We start from the raw sequence: 23262 nt of genomic DNA, 5'->3' as shown, positions 1-23262 counted from the left end.
GGCGTATTGATAATAAATATAATAACTCAATTAGTTTAACAAGAATAAAATAAAATAATAAAAATAAATAAATAATAAATAATAATATTAAAATATATAAAGTGTGTGGTATAGAATATCATCTCTCGCCCTAAATTACAAATGGTTTTTTTTTTTGGCTCATAAAAAAATATGGTATTATAAACAATAAGATGAGGTTTATTCCATCCAACACAAAGAAAGGAGGCCTAACTTAGGTTTGAATGCTGTTTGACAACAATTCTTGGGGTTGGCTTAAGTAATAAGACCCTTGATTTTGGTGATATGCTCTTTCCACATTTAATGTTCGACTCTTTGGACTGAAAATAATTTCTAAGACTCATTAGATTGGAATTTATTTATTAAATTATTCGATATGTATTTACAAAAAATTTCTTATCGAGTTGCAAAAAATTTCTTATCTACCAAAAATTCTTATCGAGAACATGTATACCCAAATTCAGTTGGAATATTATTCCAAATGCCTAGTGCCAATTATTAAAAAAGAGAGAGAGAGAAAGAAATTAAAAAAATAATGCTTTTGATAATGTAACTTTTTATAAGGTCAATTTATCCTTATTCCCTTCACTTTGTTTCAAGTAATTTTTAGTTTGCTTTAGTTAAAATAAAAACATCTTAGTGTATTTGTTTGAATTTACTCAAATTCTCAAAGCAACTAGGGAGAGATTCCTCCTGGAAAATTATTTTATGCAAGCTCTAATTAAGATCAAAGACTTGAAAGAAGAAATAATTATTATTTTTTTATTATTTTTATCATTCATCATTATTGCAATTTACACAGACAATTACACAAAGAACATAAACATATAGATATATATTTTTTTTTTTATTGACACCCGGTATTTTAGAATAGCATCCCGATTAATCTCGTGGATATATAGACTTTCGGTAAGGAGTTTTTAATAAGTTCATCTTGATTAATTTAAGAAAAAAATCTTTAAATTCGATGACTTTTAAAAATTGTTTACGCTTAAGACCTAGGGAGTCTATCCTAAAACTCAAGATTTTTACTACTTGGTCCAACACCTACTGTTAACATATCGATATTAAGGAATGAATTGATCAGATTAAAAATAAAAATTAAATACAAAAATTGGGGTTCACATTTATTTTAGGAAAAACAAATAGAGACGGAGAAAAAGGTCGTGGCTGGTTTTAGTTTCTAGATATATACTGAGAGAACTGCCAGGACACCGAACATGAAGTAGAGAGTTGCAGTGAGGGCCCAGGTACAACCTTCCACTAATTTTGTTATAGTGACATCCAAGGTAGGATACTATTGCTCTTGAAACCGTTTTCTTTTCCCTTAAATTGCCTGTTTGTTCGACCGATTAAACTCGTATCTTGAAACCCACTCTTTATCCGCATCTTCTATGTTTTACTCTTGTAAATCCTGTATTGATATAAATATATATATATTATTTATTTTCGTTTCTTGAATTTGTTTTCAGGTGGTGGATTATGGGTAACCTCAAGTCTTGATTGATTTTCTTGTAATATCTCAGATTCCCTTGTAATACGTGTAATATCTCAGATTTCTATGATTGGTATTGTTATTATTGGTAATCTCCCCGATTCCCTAGAGTTCACAATGAAATCTGCTCTTATAAGTACTAATTGCTCACACCCATTTGATCCGTTTTGTTCCTATACATCCTATCAGCCAAAGAATCCAAATTTGTACTGCGTAAAACGCTTTACTTTCCCCTCCATAGTCTCCTTAAATTCCCGGTACAAGCAGTCTAGATTGGTTTCTCTTTGCAGTTCCTATACCTCAGGACCATCTAACGACCAATTAAAGAATCGTGGGTTGGAGGAAGTTTCGAGAGAAGACCTGGTTGAAGATGAAAACTCACAGACTCGATGGAATGTAGAAGTGGGGAGCCCCAGTGTTCCGGCAAACGTTGTACCTGCGGCCAAACTGAGCTTGAGTGACCAAGCGTTCTTCCTCTTGGCTTTCATTGCTTGCACGGTATGAGGAAATTTAGGCTTTTGAAGATAATGGCGTTGTTGTTTGAGCTTCTAGCTTTGAATACCTTTGATTGGATTTCTTTGTTTATATAGGGCATGCCTAATGTGCCACTAGGATTTAGTGGCAAACTTAAGTTTTTCAGTGCATGTTATTCATTAGAGTTGAAATGCAAAAGTAACAATCTAATGAAAGGTCCAAACCACATGGCTTATACTCTAAAAGAGCTAGTCAATAATATAATTGAAACTCTATTGGAATCTTATAAAGAGTAAGAACTTTTCATTTCCAAGCAAATGGGATCCTATACACCATATACCCTGATCCTTATCATATGGGGTATCACAATCTACCCCCCTTAAATTCCCGACGTCCTCATTGGGCTAGTCCCTCGCAAGTAGAGTCTCACATTTTTTTGTTGTGATAGGCTCTAATACCATTTGTAAATCCCCAATAGAAGGCTCAAACCACATGACTTATACTCCAAAATGACTAGTCAATGATACAATTAGAACCCCATTGGAATCTTATTAAGAGCAAGAACATTTTCTTCCTAAACAATGTGGGATTCTATATAACACCTATCATTATCCTTATCTTATGGGTTATCGTAGAAAATCCATTGTATGAATAGAGCTATTAAAAATAAGAAGCCAAGGAGTTGCATTTAGAAATTCCTGAAATTACTGCATTTTAACTTTTTAATGTCTATTGCTATGATTGTTGCAAATTCTAATGACTTTTCCAATTAACAGAAGTTCCCTTGAAAAAACTTGTCACATAAGCAGATGCAAATTCATATTCATGTGAAACATCCAAAAGGTTGTCAGTACTTCTTATAGATCAAATTTGTTTTGGGAAATGCCAGGCCTACAAAGAAAATGACAAAAGGGAGAGCTTAAAAACTGACTGGTTTGATACTTCGGATCCATTTTTCAATTAAAAGGGCTTTACAATTTGACGTGATGCATCAATCCAAATAAGTTTTAAAGTAGCCTTTTGTAATTCTCTTTGTTGGGCCTAATATTTTCATATGTTTTTAGATGTAAGGTCGCATATTCCCTAAAAATGAAAAGGCTGCAGCTGATGGCATTGGCCGTTTTGAAGGGATTGGAAATTGTTTTCAATTCATAATTTTTGCAATAAGAAAAATTCCACTGTTCTGTCTTAGGGCTGGTTGAGATGAACATCCCATCTCGACATCCAAATATCACTCAAATACAAACGCTTTTTAATTTCAAAATTTTCAACTTTTTCATTTAATAATTACCTAATCATTACAACTTTTCCAAACTTTCAAAAACAACACAAAAAAAATTTCAACTTTTTTAAATTCCAAGAGAAAAATTATATTATAATAATATTTAACTTTATAATATTTTTATTTAATTGTCTTTCTCTCATTTTTCAAAATTTAATAAAAACTTCTTAACTCAAACTATTTCACTACTATTTACAGATTTTTCATCTCATCTCAACATCCCAACGATACTTTATTTTCAATGAACTATTAGGAGATTTTTTTTGGTCTATTTTCTATTAAAAAGGAGACATTGAAATAGTTTATTGAATCTTTTTTTTTTTGGATTGGCACCTAGTGTCCGAGAATAGTATCCCAACTAATCCTGGGGGTGCACAAGCTCTCGGCAAGGATTTTCTCGCAAGTCCACCTTGGGTAATTGAAGGGAAAATTCTCTCAGTCTGATGGCTCCTAAAAATTGTTTGTACCTAAGAGGATTCGAACCTTAAACCTAGAAGGAACATACCACCAAGACTAAGGCCTTTATCACTCCCCCTCGGGGTTAATAGTTCATTGAAACTTCCTCAGTACTACTAAAGAATTCTTGTGGTGGAAATCAGAAGAATATGTGATTTATCAAAAGGGTGTTATTTGTTCCATGGTACCGTACAGGAAGTCTTATTAGAAATTGGTGATAAATTAGTTTATACTTTGGGATGCACTACAAGAATCGGTTATGGTTTGATTCATTTGAATATGCTGTAATCAAACTTATGATAGTCATCAAGTTTGCTATATTTTCCTGACATGCCCTAGAAGCTGAAGTTTGATTGCAATCCATGATTTATGTTGATTTTGTTATTATTTGTGATCTAATTTAATTTTAACATGTGCAGACTTCTGTGGCATTTACTAGCCTTGTTATTGCAGCCGTCCCAACACTATATGTAAGTTGAGTGGTGTTTTGTTTAAACTCATAATATCTTTGTATTGCATGCCCCAGCATTATATATGATAACATTATTCATCTCACTTATGACGATTGTGACTGCCCTTTCTTTTGTGTTTAAAATTTTAGCATGAGAATTAAGTGACTTGGACATTACGGTCACTACCCATTTATGCTTCAATCTTCCAGCCTTTTTTTTCTTGATGTTTCCTTTATGGGCCTGTAATGGGACAAAGTGTTTTGCATTTTTGCCTTGTTGGACCAAAAATAGGTGACAAAGTGCTTCTTTCACAAACAATTGTTTCCATTCTCTTGCTCTTTCAGCTAATCGCTAAAGGTCAAATCTGAACTATCAGATGTAATTTCCCAATGGGTGCTTGATATGTGTAGTTATGCACATTCTCCTATTTTGGCAGTGCCTAAATCCAAAATTAAAAAGTAGGCAAAGCTTCGGGACATACCTTGAAATGGTTATTTTTAATTGTTTATGGAAGTATGATTAACATTCTGCTTGTTGGTTTTGTTGAACTGATGGATGAGACTTTACATAAAGAGCAATGCTAGGGACAAGCCATCTTGTGAAAACTGCTTTTCAGTTGCTAGATTGGTGTGCTAGATGAGGAATTGGTTATACTCCTGAGGTTAATGTAGTTTAATGCACTTTTGGGTGACATAAGAGTCTAATTTTTTCGGCAAAGAGTTTATGCATTGAAATTTTCCTCTCTTTAGACTAATGATCTGATTATTTATATTGGTCAGTGATGTTACTGTGTGAGTCCATCAATTGTACGGGAACACCAGAGAGCATTACTGCCCGATTTTAGAGTATCTGCTGCTATGCGTGCTTGACTTGTGCTCTCATATAATTTTTTCTGCTCTGGCATAAGACTGAGGGTTTTCTTTCATATACCAGATACGTGGACCCTAGCTTGTCTCAAATTTTGCTCCAAAGCCAATACCTAAGTTCATAAGCATATTGTTTCAAAAAATTAATAATTTGATAAGATCCTCATTTTACACTTTCTGTTTAATCTTATATTTTTGGGCCATGCAGTTGCAATTGCAGTGATCATTTGAGGTGCCTGGATTATCGTTATGATAATCTGTTGATGATGTTACAATAACTTTGAAGCTCACTAGTTTGTTAGATTAAAAAATGTAACAAGTATCTTGCATTCATGATTTAAAGAGGTTTTCATATAGATGATTCCTCCTGCTATTCATTCTTTGTTCTAATTTGGATCTTATAACGAGGTTTATCAGACTGCAAGTCATGATTTATGCCTTTTTTGATGGTGCATTCTAATGTTTAGGGTCCTCTCTTGCAAGTTGTAAGTTGTTGTTCTTATTTTTGGATGGTTCTGATTGCAGATGTATACATTTTTTCTAAAAGCTTGATGTGATAGGCAGGTCTATAAATAGTTTTCTAGACACTGATATATATGTATCTATTTTTCCTCTATGTCCTTAAGGCAATGGGGAGAGCTGCAACATCTCTTTCAAAGCTAGCAGATACAGCTCGTGAGGAGCTCCCCAGTACAATGGCTGCTATTCGGCTGTCTGGCATGGAAATCAGCGACCTTACGCTGGAACTAAGTGATTTGAGGTGACCATAAGATGCTTTTGCTCCTCCTTGAGAACAAAAACATTATTCAGTTTTCTTTTACTTATAAAAGATACCATAAATTAAATTTTTTTGTTATGTTGTTCAATGCTGTGTTTTTTTTTTTATTCAATTCTAAATAGGGGTCCTCTTGTATACTTCGTGTACTAAGGCTTCCCCCCTGCGCTTTGTATTGAGATTAAATATAGAAAGAGGACAAAAAAGTCATTTTGTTGAATGTTATGACCACCACCACCTCCTGCTGTTTCATTGATGTTGTCTAGTATGCTTTAACTATGGTATTTGTTTATTCGAATTGGTACCCAGCCAAGAGATAACTGATGGGGTCACCAAATCAGCTCAAGCGGTTCAAGCGGCAGAAGCTGGAATTCGACAGATTGGAACACTTGCTCGACAGCAAACCATCTGTATGTTAAAAGCTTCAACTGTAATACCTCAAAAGGAAAAGAAGTGGAAGAAGCAAAGACTTTTTTTTTTTTTTTAAAAAAAAAAAAAAAATTGTTTCTGGTTATTAATTTTATATTTGCACTTGTTTGTACGATACAGCAATGATTCAAGAGAGAGCAAGCCTGCCCATCATCTCTTTGCAACCTGTCGTTGCAGGAGCTGCAAAGAAGACTTCGCGTGCTGTTGGCCGAGCCACAAAGACCTTTATGAATATCCTCTCTCGAGGGGAGCACAGCTCAGAAAACGAAGATGACAGTGCAATTGATAGAGTGGAAATTTAAGAAGTTTGCTGCTTCCCAATTGAGTAATACCTTGTGTATATATTGCAGTGAACATAGAAACAGCCCACAATGATTGTTCATATGAGGAAGATGCAAACGGCCCCCCAAAAACATTGGGAACATATTAAAGGAAAAATTTAGTTGTAAGCGATTTTACACACTAATATGTGCACTCATCTAAAGTTGAAGTTATTGGTCATAAAGTCGGACTTCAATGAAAATAGTGTCAGCTTAAATTTTTTATATGAAGGCTGCAGTATTGATATGTAGATTAGTACAAATAAATTTACTTGTACGTAACAAAACTTCATATTAAAATGTCCATTAAAAGAGAAGTGTCTCAATTATTATTTTCTGTGAAACCCTATGGAAAGTATAACTCAGTAGCTAGCGAAGAGCATGGCACATGTATTATTTTCTATAGTATTACTTCTATATTTAATTGAGAATGTTTTTAATATTTAAAGAGATTAGAGGATGTCATATTCATAAAATTAAACATTTTATTTGAAGCCTTATAAACGAGTACTGTTACATTCATAAAGGAATTATACAAAATAATTTAATAAATTGATGTGGTTTCATCTGATCTGTTAGATCTATTTTACAATAAAAGTAAATTTACAACCTGACGAATTATATCAAACCATATCAATTTGTGAGATTTTTTTATATAATTTTTTTGTGGTTAGAGTATTTCTCTAAATATAACCATTGATATATGCATATATAAAATTTATAAATAACAGAAAATCAAAATTTGTTTGTTAGAACTTATAAATTAGGGGTAAGTATTGACTTTATCGATGTCCAAATTACCTAAATCTGACTCAAATTTTGTTGGAGTTCAAATCCAAACTCTAACTTCAACTTGTGTCGACTCTGACCTAATTCCGACTCCTACTTGTCGAAACGGAGTCGGATTTAGATTTTATTTTTTATTTTTTTTTAGTTTCATATTTAGTCCATTTTCAAACAAGGTATTTTTGTGGGTTTTCAAATTTCTATACTTATTTATAACTTATTTCTATACTAGACTTATTTATAGTGTCTAATTACATGTTATTATAATTAATAAATTAGTATAATTTGTTATTAACTTATTATACTAAACTTATTAGTTATTTAAATACTAGTGTCTAATTTATTTATATGCTAGACTTATACTATAGTGTCCAATTACATGTTATTATACATTAGTATTACATGTTATTATGTGTTATTAATTTATTAAACTAGACTTATTTCAATACTAGTGCCTAACTTATGTCTATACTTGATTATGTATGGTAGTAATACTATAATATTTACATATACTAAACTAGTGTTAGTCTATTTATATTATAATATAAGTATATTATTTTATAGCAATTAGCTCATACTAGTATATTATTGAATTTAACTATATAAGTTCTAGTTACATAATTCTATAATTATACTAATATATATGATCATTATATATAAATATACTTTTATAACATGTATACAATATCTAATTCGGAGTAGGAGGGTAAAGTTAGAGTCGGATTGGATTGAAGTTGAACTTGGGCTGGAGACACCTCTGACTTTGATTGAAAAATTTAAAAAAAAAAAAAAAATCCAACAATGATTCTGTTTTGTTGTAGTCAGAACGGAGTCGGAGTGCAGTCAGATTTTTGCTCAATCCTATTGTTAATAAAGATATAAAGTACAATATAAATAATTTGTTTTAGTAAAATGAAAGTGTTCACGAAGAATTTTGAATTTGTTCAAATATAAATAAGCTTCGGTGAATTTAAAATCTAATTCAATGAAAAACTCAAGTTCATCTCGTGCTTAAAATAAAAGTTAAATGAATAAAGTCTAACCATCCACTATTTACTGAATAAAGTCTAACCATCCACTATTTACTATAACTTGATTCGTTTGTATTCTTATATTACATACTACATAAAAAAATTGACATATAATGCATTCAGCTAATTTTGTCCATTTCTTTTTAAATTTGCCGAATAACATTTACAATCTCACATTAACATATTAAGGACGCGCATTCTTTTTATCTTACACATTATATCCTTGTTAGCATGTGAGTCACCCATGATGATTTTATCTAGAGAAATGTTTTAAATATAAAGAGATCTCATAAAAAAAAATCTACAAATTGACGTGGTTTGATGTAATACGTTAGATTGTAAACCTGCTGTTATTGTAAAATAGATTTAATATATCATATGAAGTTATATCAGTTTGTGGATTTACTTTTATAAGATCTCTTTGTGGTTGTAGCACTTCTCTTTTATCTATGGCTTCTCGTTTTCCCCGTTGCTGCAAATGGAGGATCTACTAATTGAACTATAATTCGATTGATAGTTTTGCCCATTAACTTGATGAAAAATAAGTGGAAAAGTGATATCATACAATATTGACCAAAAGTATATACAAATGGTGCACATTTTAACTATGACAACGAGGGTGTAATGCATCAGTTTAGAGCACTCCCATTTGGCTTTCCAAAATAGGGTTAGGGTTTGGGTTTGAGGACGCTATTGAGAATTCCCATATTTAGAGAGCCACCGTGCATCCATTTTCTTTATTTCGATTTCTTCATTCTCATGATGATGTCAAATTTCATTTGGGACAAGGGAAATGGACACAAAATCCATGGTAGAGTAACCCGTATGGCCATTATCTGTGTCAAGACTCATAATATTGGCAACCGATTGTTGCACCCATAAGTTTTTGCCCCTTCCTCTATGACACCATTAGTTTTTTAGCCAATTTGGTAGTCCTACTTTCATCATTGATTTTGAGTTTCTAACACGTGTAAATTCCTTCATTGTCTACAATTTTACAGAGATAGATTCATAAGAGCATGAAAGTATGTTATTCATGAACCTTTTAAATTAGAATCCTAACATTGATCACACTTTCTCGATTCAAATTCAACACAATCTAGTGTCGGTGGAACCGTGGAAGACGCTCCACACCCACCTCAACTAGAGGTTCTTACCATGAAAAAATCATTGAGGGGTGCCAACTTCACCCAAGAGGAAGATAAGCTATTTGTATCGGCATGGTTAAATACTAGCTTTGATGCAATCTAAGAGACAAAAAAACAACATACTCAACTTTGAGAGAAAATGTTGTTATACTTTAATTAGTATAAACAAAGTACAATGAAGCAAACCATTGGGTCTTTAGTACATCGATGATCAACGATTCAAAAGGCGACCAATAAATTATGTGCAAAGCTAGCTTAAGTGGAAGTGTTAAATCAAAGTGGCTTGACTGAGCAAGACAATGTATATCTATCCATTAGATTCTTTTTGCTATTGTACATATTGTGTTGCCTTGGCTTTGGATAAATACACACCAATTGTTTTTCTATTTGTTTGTATTTTGCAAGTTTGACAAAGTGAAACTTATGTACTACTAACTAGAGAAAATCCAATTTTCATTCAAGTATTGTTGGCATCTGTTGAAAAATCAACAAAAATGGGTTGAGCATTATTATAAGGATAGTTCAAAGTGAAGATCCACGATGTCGTCGATCCCAACTCGTACCTTCATTGCTCTAGATTCAATAAATTATGCCAATGGGAGCATGTTCTTGACAATGATATTATTGATTTGTAGAGGGTAATGGGAAGGAAAGCGAAGAAAGCAAAATGGAAGGCCCCAAATAGTCTAGCTAAGGATATTGTCGAGATCTCCACAATAAATTATACTTTTCTTGAGGAGTCATGCGCCTAAGAAAAAGAATATTTCTATCTTTAGGAGCAGAAAATGAATTATGCTCAAGAAATAGAGGATTATAAAATATGATTGGAGGATAAGAGGCTAAGGTTGGAAATTGATAGATTTCAATTTGTCCGATTTAAAGTCAAGGACAAAGCAGAGAGGGAGTGGTTGAATAGGGAGGAGCGGATCATGTTGATGGATGTCACTGCGTTACCTGAATTACAACGAATATATTTACAACAACCTCAAATGGAAATTATGGCAAAAACCATAGTGCAAATAAGCAGTGACAGTTGAGAGTGATAATTTTGTGTAACCTCTTTCATCATTGGATAATTTTCACTAATGACAATCATAGGTTAATTTGTATCTTCCTAACTGTTTTTCTTTTTCTTTTTTACTTCAAGACATTGTCTATGATGTTGGACAATGTTTGTGATGTTGGATGCATATTATTGAGGACAACGTTTGTATAACAACTTTTTTTTTTTTTACAACATAGATTACAAATGCTCAGGATAATTGTCCCAAATCTTGTTGTGATATATTTTATTGGGAACTAAAATCATACATAAGAATGAAAACACCAAATTGACAACAAATGTTACACTAATTGAGGACATTTTCTAAAGTTGGCTATATAATTGCCGTTGATGCTCAATTAGGTCCAGTTGGAAATTATATTATGTAGAATTATGCATTATTTTATAATATTTTTAGTTTATTAATTTTGAACATTTGAGCTGGTTTACAAATGATTGCAAAGTATTGTTGAAGGACCCCAAATGCAATCTTTACATCCTTATTTGCTAATTCTTGTGCTGTTACAAAATATTTTTTCTTGTTCCCTTGTAGAGATGAGATCGTCTTCACAAATTTTGATTACTTTAGATAAATATCATCGGCAAGGTAATATTTGATAGTGTAGTCATTACTATTAATTGAGTAATTGACTGAAGCATGTCCTTTGGTGAGTTCAATGAAAATAAAAAATCTTTTAAGCATATTGATATCATTATGAGAACTGGGTAATCCAAAAAATGTATCTCATATCTAAAGATCATATGATGTCATCTATTTTAAGATAATAGTTAGTTCACGACTATAACTAGAGTCCATAACTTTCCGTGCATACGGTCACTTTTTTCACTTTCGGTGTATGCAATCAATGCTCCTTAGTATCTCTGAGAATCTACGTTGTTAATTAATAGATAGCAATCGAGCAATATCATTAATAATTAGAGACCTCAAATATTCATTAGAAAAAACATTTACGATCGCTTCCACAAGTTTTTTCAAATTCTCCATTGTGGCGCTTTCTCCAATCCATACATATTCATCCATAAAATTGGCATTTACTCTATACGCAAACATTCTAAGTGTAGCAATTATCTTTTGTAGGGAAGATAGATTGAGTCTTCTATCATTATCTCTTCTTTAGATGAAGGCTCATAAGCTTCTAACTTATGCTGAATACAAAGAAAAAGAGAATGACTCATACGAAATTTCATTCGAAATATATTTGAGAGATATGTTGATAATTCTGCAAATAGTCGTGAAATAGTCATTTGTGCCCTTATATATGATTACACCTAATGTACTTATGATGTTGACTAGTATCACCACAAATAAATGTTGATCCCCATCTTCATTGAAAACTATCTCCTACTCATTTTTAGAATCTAGGTAAATAAGCAATTTGCAAAAAAAAGGAATAAACCATTTAAAGAGTGAAATGAAGAATGAAGCCGGAAGAATAATTTTCAGCTCTTAATCTTAAATGAAATTTAGATTGTTCTGGATGTCAATAAATGAGCAAGTGTTCTTATTTATATACCAAAATATTATCATTTGAAAATATGATCGTTATTAAATTAACAAACATTATTATGGAAATGAGAAGGACAAAAATTATTACCATGTCCTTCTCATTACCATAAAAAATTTAACAATTACAAAATATTACTGTTGAAAAAAGCGAGTTTTGAAAAAAAAAATCTTAAAAACATAATAATTTTGAAAATATAATTGGACCCACAAAAAAATAATTTAAATTTTCATTTTTAAAATATTGGCTAGAGAGGAATAGTACAAAACAGAAAGAAAAAGATAAAAGAGTGAGTAGTTAAGATTATAAAAAAAAAGTAACTTAAAAAAAAATAATAAAAAGAGAATATAAGAATATTATTTTAATAGAATAGATAAAGAATATAAAGTGATACGAAAAATGTTTTGGAAAGATGAATAGTTAAAATAAGAAAAGATGATTTTGGATTAAAATTTAAGAAAAAATTTGGTCATTCCAATGTGAATGCTTAGAGTATTCTCATTGGAATAACCAAAGTCAAACCCTTGTTTTAGCTAATATGATTTGAATTTGGTTTTAACTATTCCATACACATCAAATCTTCATATTGGATTATCTATTTATTTATTATATAAAAATAAAATAATATTAATTTATTTATTTTTTAGTTTTTAATTTATTTAATTTTAATTAATAACAGGAACCTGGAATGATATATTTTGGCATAGGCAACAAAATTTAGACCCCAAAAAAGAAATTTCTCCAATCGCTATCAATTAATTAAAAATACCAAATTAATATCCGATGGAGAAAAACCTAATGAAAATATACAGATGGTTGCAGTGAAAGCCTGGATTTGAGAGAGAGAGAGAGAGAGAGAGAGAGAGAGAGAGAAGGTGTCAAAAGAAATAATAAAATAAATATTTGATCATTTAGCAGTATCAAGCAAATATGACTTTTAATTTAGAAATACTGTAGCTAAAGTTAATTATAGATACATTTTAGCTAATTCAATGCAGCTTATTTTTGTCCCTAATAGCCATTAAAGCATTTAATTTATATACGGCTATTCCAATGAGGATGCTCTTAAGCCTCATTTGTGTCCAAGAGAATTCTCATATATTTTTAAATATTTTTTTCTCAAATATTATTCAGACACAAATACTTTTTAAGTTCAAATTTTTAAGTTTTTTATTTAATCATTATCTAATTATTATAATTTTTTCAAACTTTCAAACAAACCACAAAAAATAATAAAAGATTTTCAAATTTTTAAAAAAATAATATTAAAAAATTGTATTCAAATAATATTTTAATTTTATAGTACTTTTATTCAATTTGTTTTTCTTTTCTTTTTCAAAATCTAATAAACATCTTAATTCGAATCATTTCATTACTATTTATAAATTCTCTCACTACTATTAATAAATGGGAGCTGTTAGAGATACAAAGAGATCACACACACTGATGTGACACATTAAAAAGTGTGTCACGTATCTTTTTTTTCTTTTTTCTTTTTTCCTATCTCCCCCTCTCTCCGTGCTCTCCACTCCTCCCCTTCCCTCCACCATAGCACCGTCATGCGCCATCGCCACGCCACCAGACCACCACCACCAAACTCACCTTCCTTCGATGACCACCCCATACAGATCTAGCCACCGTCGAAGCCCCCCTCCCCCCCCTCCCCCGGGCGGCAGCTCCCTTCTCCCCGCAACCTGAATGAGTCTCCACAGTTTCTCCATCGTAGCGCGACCGTACGCCGTCCCCACGCCGTTGGAACACCACCACCGAGCTCCCATTCCTCTTGCAACCATCCCATGCTCATCCAATTACTGTTGAAGCCCCCTGCGACAGCTCCTTTCTCCTTGCAACCCGAATGGGTCTCCACGGATTCTGCACCGTAGCGCCATTGTACACCTTCCCTACGCCACTAGACCACAACCACCGAGCTCCCATTCCTCTAGCGACCAACCCATGCTCTTCATGGTAGGTGCAAGAGAGAGGGCACATGGGAGGGGGAGAAAAAAAAATTGAGAGAGAGAGAGAGCGAGAGAAAAAAAAGGAAAATAAATAAAGGAAAGAGTCGGCCACGTTAGTGTATGGGATCCTTTTATGAAATATCTTTGTATCTAAAGTGATTTTCTTAATAAATATACTAAAATATTCTAAATATTTAAATGGATTAAAATTTTGAAACTCTATTAATTAGAGTGTAGAAAGTGTATTTTGTCGGAAAGGAAAGCGACCAAAATTTGGCCATAGGCTGACATCTAAGAGCACTAGCATTGGTTTCTTTATATGCATATTCAAAATCACAATTTTTGAATATTAATTTTGCATATAAAGAAAAACCTCACATTGAATTATGTATTTTTAAACCAAATAAGAATAAAATATTATTATTTTTTATTTTTTTCTTAAAATTATTATTTTTATATATTTTACAATTAACACAATGTGCTCAAAAATACAAATTCCATATATCTAAATATTATCAATTTTATATATCAAAATGACTACTTTTATCAATAAATATTAATATATATTAAAAAAAAACATTTTGTATCATTAACTTAATATAAACTTAATATATCAAAATCATATTAATACAAATTTCGCAAAATTGATTTTAAAGGGTAGGAGGGAGAAAAAATAGTAAAATAATATTTGAAGAGTGAATTGTGGTTCCTCAAACTTGAATAAATACTATTCGTAATTATGTAAAATTTTGAAGATACAAAATTCAATGTAGACTAATTTAAAAGGATATTACGTAAATATGAAGATGAATATGAAAATGAATAAATCATTGCTAATGCTCTTAAAATAAAATTAGTTGAAGTACTCTACTTAATATGATCCAATCATGGCACCACTTCCATAGATAATACCGATGTATTAAAAACAAACAAATAATATAAACACTAAAATAGTTTAAGCAGATAATTAATGGTGGAGAAATAATTTTAGTAGTAAGTGTGTAAGTATTGTATAATTATTTAAATAAATAAATAAATATAAATTTATAAAAAAATTAATTTTTTAATAATAAATTTTATAAAATGACTATATAATATTTACACACTTTACGATAGTGAATATCATAAGCATTAATTGCCAGCCCCTTCAAACACTCAACCTGGCTTCCAAGTTTCAAGCTGGTCAATTTTCACATCTAATATTTTTCCATCGTTTCTTGTGGTCCTTGCCCCCAATCTTACTCCAATATTTAACGTCTAAAGAATAGACTAGTCGTTGATCGACCATTCTTCTACATTGACTTGTGGTTAGACATATATGCCCTCACATAATTGGCGTAAGTACTCAAATGTCCCCCTACATTGCTGACGGAAACTTCAAAATTATAATATTGAAAATATCCGCTATTTCTTTCTACTTGTGTCCCAATTGTCCGATTCCAGTACTCTAGAAAACATCGTTTTGTTTATCTGCAGAAAAGAATCCATGTCTGTCATGTTTTGAGAAATTTAAGAGCTTTATCTTGATGAGGTGGTTCTACTTGGTACAATCTCCTTGTTCTTGTCCGAGCTTCAACTGTATTATATGTTTGATTCCTCCTTGTACCGTTGTACGTGACAAAACAACCTAAAAAACGAGGCTAATGGCGTACTTTGCTAAGTCATGCCTGTTTTAGTCGTTTCCTAAAATGTATGGAAGTTGTAGCTCTGCTGACTCCGTCCACCGTTCTCTTTCCATGTCCTCTTCTTTTAAGTCACACTCAGAGAAACTTTAAACCCCCTCCCCCAAGTCCTCTCTCCACCTGTATGACCGTTGCAAAGTTTCTTCACACACACGTCCCTTTTCCCTTTGTCTCGCTCTATATCTACCTCTTCCCCTCGGATAACACACAAAAACTACAAAGAATCCGTAGAACTCGCTGAGGAGGTGGTGATGGCCATGGAGAAGAAAACTTGCATGGCTTTTCTCGGGAAGCTGACTGCTTTGGTTTTGGTATTAATATCAGTTCTTGAGAATCATGAAGTGGGTGCAAGGTTTGTGGTGGAGAAGAGTAGTATTACTGTTTTATCTCCCATGAGCATGTGTTCAAAGCACGACGGCGCCATAGCGAACTTTGGAGTTCCAGATTATGGAGGCTATCTGGCGGGCTCTCTGGTCTATCCCGATAAAGGCTCCAAAGGGTGCGAGCCCTTTGAGGGTGATAAGCCTTTCAAGTCCAAATCCTCTCGCCCTAATATTCTTCTTCTTGACCGAGGAGGTATGCAATCCGAAGAGGAAATCCCTCCCCTTCCTAAATTTCTCACGTTGACTTTTTGATGGGTTGGTGAAATTTTTCTATAATTTATCATGTCTGTTAAGATAATGGTCGATGATTGAGATTCATGTCATAAAGCTTTTGCAGAGATGGATGTTCGTTTGACTTTGCTATCTTTTTATTTGAATCTTAACGGGTAGAATATCAGATCGTCTAACATAACTAGTTTATTACGAATTTGAAGGGGATTATGCAATAAGGCATTTTTCAGTTATAGTTCTTACTCGTCTTGGTTAGGTGTTTGAATAGCATGCAATGATGAGTTATTCTTTATTTCCTGGACTTTTTAAAAAAAGGAAAAAGAAAAAGAAGACTTACTGTGCCATCATTGAAACACTCTTTATCGTTACAAAATCTCAAGACACACCACCCCCTGCTATAAAGATCATCCAATTTTCTGAACTTGAACTTCGAATATAGTTACCCTGTTTTTTACCCTGCTTTTCCCCCTGTTTTCCCACACCATCTTTGTTTTCATTCTGTAAATCATGCCTAACCTACACCAGATGAGGAAATCGTGACAGCAAAAGCCTTTTAGCTATAGTTGATACATTATTTATAATTCGTATATGCCATCTCTTGGTGCTGAACTCCTGTATGCCATTCCTTTATTGCTGTTTGGTTGTTATCCTTTAAGCTATAGTTGTTGTGATATGGTTTGTGACGTTGGGGTTTGTGGGAGTTACGACTAACTTCTTGGAGAATCTCTAGTGTGAGAGCTTAACAAAACAGGTCAAAACACGCTCCAATCCAAAGGCTTTGGCCTGTGAGTTTGAGCATGACAATATTAAGAGAAAATGCCATTTTTTACATTATATTTGATCATCTCTCGTCATATTTGTTGATATGACATATTCTAAGTAGTTTTCTATTTTAGTAATTAATAGATAAAACTATTAAAACGTATCACATTAACAGTGTAATTGAAAATGCTAAAATTTTGGATGAATAAGAAGCATTATGCATACTTGACATGGTGTTTAACAACATAACCAATCCCAGTAATCATTCTTGAATGAGATTACAAATGCACCGCGGTTTCTTTGTTTTTGAATGACGTCTGTGGATAGAACTTGTGGATAAATTATATATATTTCTTTTATTGCAAAATGTAGGATGCTACTTTGCCTTGAAAGTATGGAATGGACAACAGGCAGGAGCTGCAGCTGTTTTGGTGGCTGATAGCGTTGACGAGCCTCTAATTACCATGGATTCTCCCGAGGACAACATTGATTCAGATGGGTACATAGAGAAGATTGAAATTCCATCAGCTTTGATAGAGAAGTCTTTTGGCGAAAGCTTGAAGCAAGGTCTGAAAAAAAAAGAGGACGTTATAGTAAGAATAGACTGGAGAGAGTCTGTGCCCCATCCAGATGAGAGGGTTGAGTATGAGTTTTGGACGAACAGTAACGACGAATGTGGGGCTCGCTGCGACGAGCAGATGGATTTTGTGAGGAATTTCAAAGGCCACGCTCAGATTCTTGAGAAGGGGGGTTACACCCTTTTCACACCACACTACATAACTTGGTACTGCCCGCTCGCATTCATCCATAGCAGTCAATGCAAGTCTCAGTGCATAAACCATGGAAGATACTGCGCTCCAGATCCAGAGAAGGATTTTGGAGTGGGATATCAAGGGAAAGATGTGGTCCTTGAGAACTTAAGGCAGCTCTGTGTGCATAGAGTCGCCAAGGAGAGCAACCGGTCATGGGTTTGGTGGGATTATGTTACAGATTTTCATATTAGGTGTTCCATGAAGGAGAATAGATATAGCAAGGATTGTGCTGAGTATGTCATTGAAGCACTTGGTAAGTTCCTATCTATATATGGATGGTGTTACTCTTTTGCACATTCTATTCTATTAATGTTGTGTTACTGATGGCTTGAATCTGTTTGACTTAGGTCTTCCCATCGAGAAGATTAGACAGTGCATCGGTGACCCTGAAGCTAATGTGGAAAATGAAGTCCTAAGAGCTGAGCAAGAACAACAGGTCATGCTCCTTATCTCTTAAATAAATGGGTTTTTTTTTCTTTTTTCTTTTTTTTTTTTTGTGATTTTTGTCATCGTCGATTGCATAGAATTATAGAGTGATATGTCACGTGATCAAACGACTTTTTAATTTGGAGGCTTGGCCACCCCAGCCACGCCCATGTCTGGTCGGTCACCCTATTTGGCGTGCGACCGGTCATCGACTCATCCTAGGGGTGGTTCTGCAGCTACCACACACACCACCCGATGCAGGGATGAACATTGTTGGGTGGCCAGATTCACACTGCGGCACATTTTGCTTTTATGGCCACCCCACATGGGGTGGATCTGTCCACCTTGCCCAGTGTGGCTTCGCACTCACCACACGTTAAGTGGATTTTTTTTATTTCTTTTTTTGCGAGTGGTGGCAAAAGTTTTTAATTATTAGTACTTCTAACTTTGAAATAACTTATTAAAAATAATCAAATATATCTCATCATTAAAAAAATAAATAAACAAATAGAGCAAGGATGTCCAACCTTTCATTGGATGATATAATAAGTTTAACAGTAGGTGCTCTCATTTTTCTAATTACTGTCATCAATTTTTGTTGATTAGGTTGGGCGAGGATCTCGTGGTGATGTAACCATCTTGCCAACAATGGTCATTAACAATGTTCAGTATCGAGGTTTGTTGCATATATATTGCTCTGTAAACTGTAACTCTTATCTTCCCTGCTATTATACGTGAATTCTGTTTCATCTCCGAGGCTGTAGACATGCAATTCATGGGTAGACTATGATGGCCTCAGTGAAAAAGACCTCTTTTGGTGTCCATGTTGGCTCTCCTCTATGGAACACGAGGCCAAACATGGGAACATCAAATGGTTACCACTCGCCATTGACTGAAAAATGAAACTGATATCTTATTCATGTGATTAATAGGGAAAGTAAAGTGGGCACACTAGCGAAATATTGGTCAATACAAACTCACCTTTTCCAAGTTTTGGTGGTTGGCACCATGATTTGCTTCTGTTGGCTTTCATCAACTACAGATAAAAGCGTTCTCATTGTTCCAACTAATTTTGTTGTGCTTTGCTTTACATTTCATGGTTGTTTTCCCCATTCAAATGGTCCTTTGCTTGCAACTTGTCTTGGGCAAAGCCTATCCAGTTTGCTTTCTTCAATTTTTTTCTACACCCTGTTGATTTTTCATTTAATATTGATATATTTTTCCGAAGTTCCATGTTTTTGATAGGCTGTTTACCATATGATGCTAAAAATCTGATGCACTTTCCTTGAAGGAAAATTGGAGAGAACTGCTGTGCTGAAAGCCATATGTGCTGGATTTAAAGAGACCACTGATCCTCCAGTTTGTTTAAGTGGAGGTTGATGTGCTTATTTGTTTATTTCACTCTACAATGCTACTATTATTTGGTACTTAAAAATGTAATGATATATTCTGTTTTTTTTCCTCCTTATATTCATTTTCCAGATATTGAGACCAATCAGTGCGCAGAACACAATGGTGGCTGTTGGCGGGACACACGCTCTAATGTCACTGCTTGCAAGGTACAAAGGCAATTGCGGAATTCACTCATTCTCGTTAATTCTTCTAATTAAAATTTCTCCATACGTGTTTTATATATCGAGATCATTCTCTATATTTAGCTATTTTCTAGTGACAGAAGTCTTGCATTTGGACAGGACACATTTAGAGGAAGAGTCTGCGAGTGCCCTATGGTAAATGGCGTTCAATATCAAGGAGATGGTTACACATCTTGTACACGTGCGTTTTTCCTCCACTTCTGATAAATTTCCAAGCAAGACACCTCGTCCATCAAATTTTTGGCGCATGAGCATGATGTCTAATCCCCTCTCACAGAGAGGAGGTCTTGCTATTGTTTGAGAGTATCAGAAAATGTATATGTTTGGATGATCTTAGGAATTTTGTTGATGAGATTAGAGTGGAAGTTGAGACGACATATGCAAGAAATAGAGTGCTATTTTCTTAATTCTGTTGCTGTGTGCTATAAATTCTATCCAAGTAGGAGGGACTTTATCCGATGTGAGCTTCTTACTTTTTACTTCTTCCCTGACAGCTTTTGGACCTGCAAGATGCTCAATATATAATGGAGGTTGCTGGTCGGAAGCTAGAGATGGATTGGCCTTCTCAGCTTGCTCAGTTCAGTGATTGTTATTCTAATCGTGTGCATTTTCAATTGTTTCATTTACCAATTGTTTCTTGCTTCTTCAGTTATCTCTACTTATCGTAGAACTTTTTTCATTTTTTCTTAGCACTTGTACAAGAATGCAGCTCAAGACTGCTCATTTTTCATAAATCTTACCAAGATTATTTTCTTTTGCAAAGTAGGAGTCTGATCTCGAAGGCTGTCACTGCCCAGATGGTTTTCGTGGGGATGGTCACAAATGCGAAGGTGATCCTGCATACCAGTTTGATTACTTAAGACACAATTTATGTATATGCTTTACTTGTTCAACTTTATAATTCTTTTCAAATCTAATATGCTAACATTCATCACCTTCTATTCTCTGGTTGAGCACCAGATGTTGATGAATGCAAGGAACACAGTCGCTGTCGGTGTAATGGTTGCAGTTGCAGAAACACTTGGGGTAGTTATGAATGCAAGTGTAAGGGGGACCTTCTGTATATAAAGGAGCAAGATGCTTGTATTGGTATGAAATCACATTCAAATCATTAAACAAAATTACTGTCGTTTGCAACACAATAAAAAATTAGCCACCTGCACTAAAAAATATAAATTAATCCCACTATTAATTTCCCTCTTTCCTGGCTGTTGTGCCTTATGTCTCCTAGAGTAGGATGTTGGGGCCTTACTTGACGGTTCTGGGGGGTTTCTTTGGACAAAGTACTTGATGGGGTCTGAAACCTCCTATCATTTTTCTTCTTTTGCAATCAAGTAGGACTGGCTAAAAGACATCAGAGATGGCATGAGTGAACATCTTACAGGCAAAAACCGTGGTCCTTCGAAAGATTTTGGAGTTCCACTCCAAAAGTTTTGTGAAAGAGTGATTCTGTCCAAAACGCATGCACATGACTCTAAGCATGGGAGTTTGGAGGATGTAAATAAGCCAACAATATCTTTCCTGAACTCAAATTGAAAATGTAAGATTAGGGAGCATCTAGAGATCATAATAGATGGAAAGACACACAATATTTTTTCTAGCATGTTTGCAAGCAAGGCAGTCAGTTCACTATTTTCCTGCTAGTCTAGTCTGTTTTTTCAATCTGTTTGGTGGTTTTATGTCAGAAACAAATGGAAGTAATATCAATTAGATTTCTTAACTAACTTCCCCCACTCATAGATTTTTGAAAGAACATGTAACCCTTACTAGATTATTAGCACTCTCCACTTTTTGGATACTGAAACTAGTTTTATCTGATAACCCCAGCTTAATGACCATGCAAAGTTCTAAATGGCATTACTGTTATCCATTACCTTGGATTGTTCTTGAATGAGGTGGTATGGAGCAAAGAAGATGAAGTGTTCAGACCTTCAAGATTACATTTCATCTTGTACTTCATTGACATGATATATCAAATTATTTAAAATTTAAGATAATTTAACTTAGAAATGTACATAACTCAACAGAAGCAAAGCTATCACATTGACAATTATATATTTTATTGATGGTTATTGTTTATTGAAGATTTGTGTGCTGATTCTTGCTTTTTTATGCAGAAAGAAATAGATCACGATTTGGATGGTTTCCATCCTTATTGGTCCTTGCAGCTTTGGCGGTAGTTGGTATAGGTGGTTATATATTCTATAAATATAGGCTACGGGTAATATATAAAAACACTCTACTAAAATGCTTTGTGTCCAAATTTGTTGATTTGCATCCTGGATTAGCCCTATATAGTTTATACTCGCTAAAAGGGAAAATTTCTTCCCATTTGTAGTCTTACATGGACACAGAGATCATGGCTATCATGTCACAATACATGCCACTAGACAACCAGCATGATAATAAAGTCCAAACTGCAGCTGAACCTTTACAACGAGGCTCGGTGTAAGGTAATTATTTCTTTACCTTTGTTGGCAACTTTTGCTTCCTATCTGCTCGCATGTTTTCACAATTTTCTCCACATATTGCTGCCATCTGCAGGAATGAGATCAAAGGGAATCAAAGGTAAAAGCATCCATGCAAGAGGACCATACCAATATAGCTGTGAATATTCAGATACATTCCACGTCTCTGTGGAAAATAAACGGCAGATCCAGTTCCTCCTTTATAATATCAGTATCATTTCAGGATGACTATGAGCTACCTAGCTATATGGACAACTTTTTATGCAGAACACTACTTTTCTGCGAGCACAGACACAGTTGTTGGTATTTACATGTAGTATTGAGGAGAAAGTGGGATGAATGTAATGATAAATAGGAATAAATAAGGAAAAGGAAATGAAAATCAGGATTGTTAACATAAGATCTGCCTTGTCTTGTGTCCACGGGTCGTAGACTTAATTAACACTACTTATTGGATAAATGTTTTGCTTACAAACAGATTTCATACTCAGACATGCTGCCGGCAGGTTTCTTATAATTAGTAACGGTGGTTAATGGTTATCTTAAAAGTTGCCATGTGCAACCGCATGCATAGCTTGAGTACAAATGGTGTGTCTGTATTAGAACTTGAAGAGTAGCAATGATTACAAATTCTGCAAAATCTTTGACATATATCCACTTCTTTAATTTTACCTTTTGTGGCTGACTTTATTTTACAGTCTGCCAGAATTTTGCTGTAAATTATCTTCAAGCAATTTCTTACATTTTAATTGACCAAACATAACGGGCCTTCGAAACTCAAGAAACGAAAAGCAAGCCTAGAGAACTTGGAAACAAGAGGCTAATACTAAAATCTAAACAAGACC

The 23262-nt window shown here is 33.8% G+C and overlaps 2 protein-coding genes across 3 annotated transcripts; both read left to right on the top strand.

Moving 5' to 3' along the window:
* Positions 1-1116: 1116 nt before the first annotated feature.
* Positions 1117-6792, top strand: LOC122277521. 2 transcript variants are annotated; one of them, XM_043087527.1, is made up of 6 exons: positions 1117-1268; positions 1491-2011; positions 4145-4195; positions 5670-5803; positions 6128-6228; positions 6368-6792. In XM_043087527.1, exons 2-6 carry the CDS (start codon positions 1580-1582, stop codon positions 6547-6549), a joined length of 900 nt encoding a protein of 299 aa, XP_042943461.1. In that variant the 5' UTR covers positions 1117-1268; positions 1491-1579; the 3' UTR covers positions 6550-6792. The 2 variants fall into 2 exon arrangements, with proteins under 2 accessions (XP_042943461.1, XP_042943460.1); XM_043087526.1 differs by having other exon boundaries at positions 1149-1307.
* An 8916-nt stretch (positions 6793-15708) lies between these two features.
* LOC122276169 (vacuolar-sorting receptor 6) lies at positions 15709-22957 on the top strand. The gene is made up of 13 exons (XM_043085721.1): positions 15709-16316; positions 17489-18181; positions 18276-18364; positions 18961-19030; positions 19646-19729; positions 19837-19913; positions 20049-20130; positions 20444-20526; positions 20716-20779; positions 20910-21038; positions 22067-22170; positions 22288-22402; positions 22494-22957. The coding sequence occupies exons 1-12, from the start codon at positions 15992-15994 to the stop codon at positions 22399-22401; spliced, it is 1914 nt and encodes a 637-aa protein (XP_042941655.1). The 5' UTR covers positions 15709-15991; the 3' UTR covers position 22402; positions 22494-22957.
* Positions 22958-23262: the final 305 nt, after the last annotated feature.

This window comes from Carya illinoinensis, chromosome 9, assembly GCF_018687715.1.
Source record: "Carya illinoinensis cultivar Pawnee chromosome 9, C.illinoinensisPawnee_v1, whole genome shotgun sequence".
Taxonomy (NCBI): Eukaryota; Viridiplantae; Streptophyta; class Magnoliopsida; order Fagales; family Juglandaceae; genus Carya; species Carya illinoinensis.
This window is presented reverse-complemented; position numbering and strand designations above follow the sequence as displayed.

Excerpts from the sequence above, each read along its gene's own strand:
- LOC122276169 (XM_043085721.1), top strand. The coding sequence starts at position 15,992 with ATGGCCATGGAGAAGAAAACTTGCATGGCTTTTCTCGGGAAGCTGACT. Across the intron at positions 18,182-18,275 it reads GTATGTCATTGAAGCACTTG|GTCTTCCCATCGAGAAGATT; the intron begins GTAAGTTCCTAT and ends TGTTTGACTTAG. Across the intron at positions 20,131-20,443 it reads TGGTTACACATCTTGTACAC|CTTTTGGACCTGCAAGATGC; the intron begins GTGCGTTTTTCC and ends CTTCCCTGACAG.
- LOC122277521 (XM_043087527.1), top strand. The coding sequence starts at position 1,580 with ATGATTGGTATTGTTATTATTGGTAATCTCCCCGATTCCCTAGAGTTC. Across the intron at positions 4,196-5,669 it reads CAGCCGTCCCAACACTATAT|GCAATGGGGAGAGCTGCAAC; the intron begins GTAAGTTGAGTG and ends TATGTCCTTAAG. Across the intron at positions 5,804-6,127 it reads CTGGAACTAAGTGATTTGAG|CCAAGAGATAACTGATGGGG; the intron begins GTGACCATAAGA and ends ATTGGTACCCAG.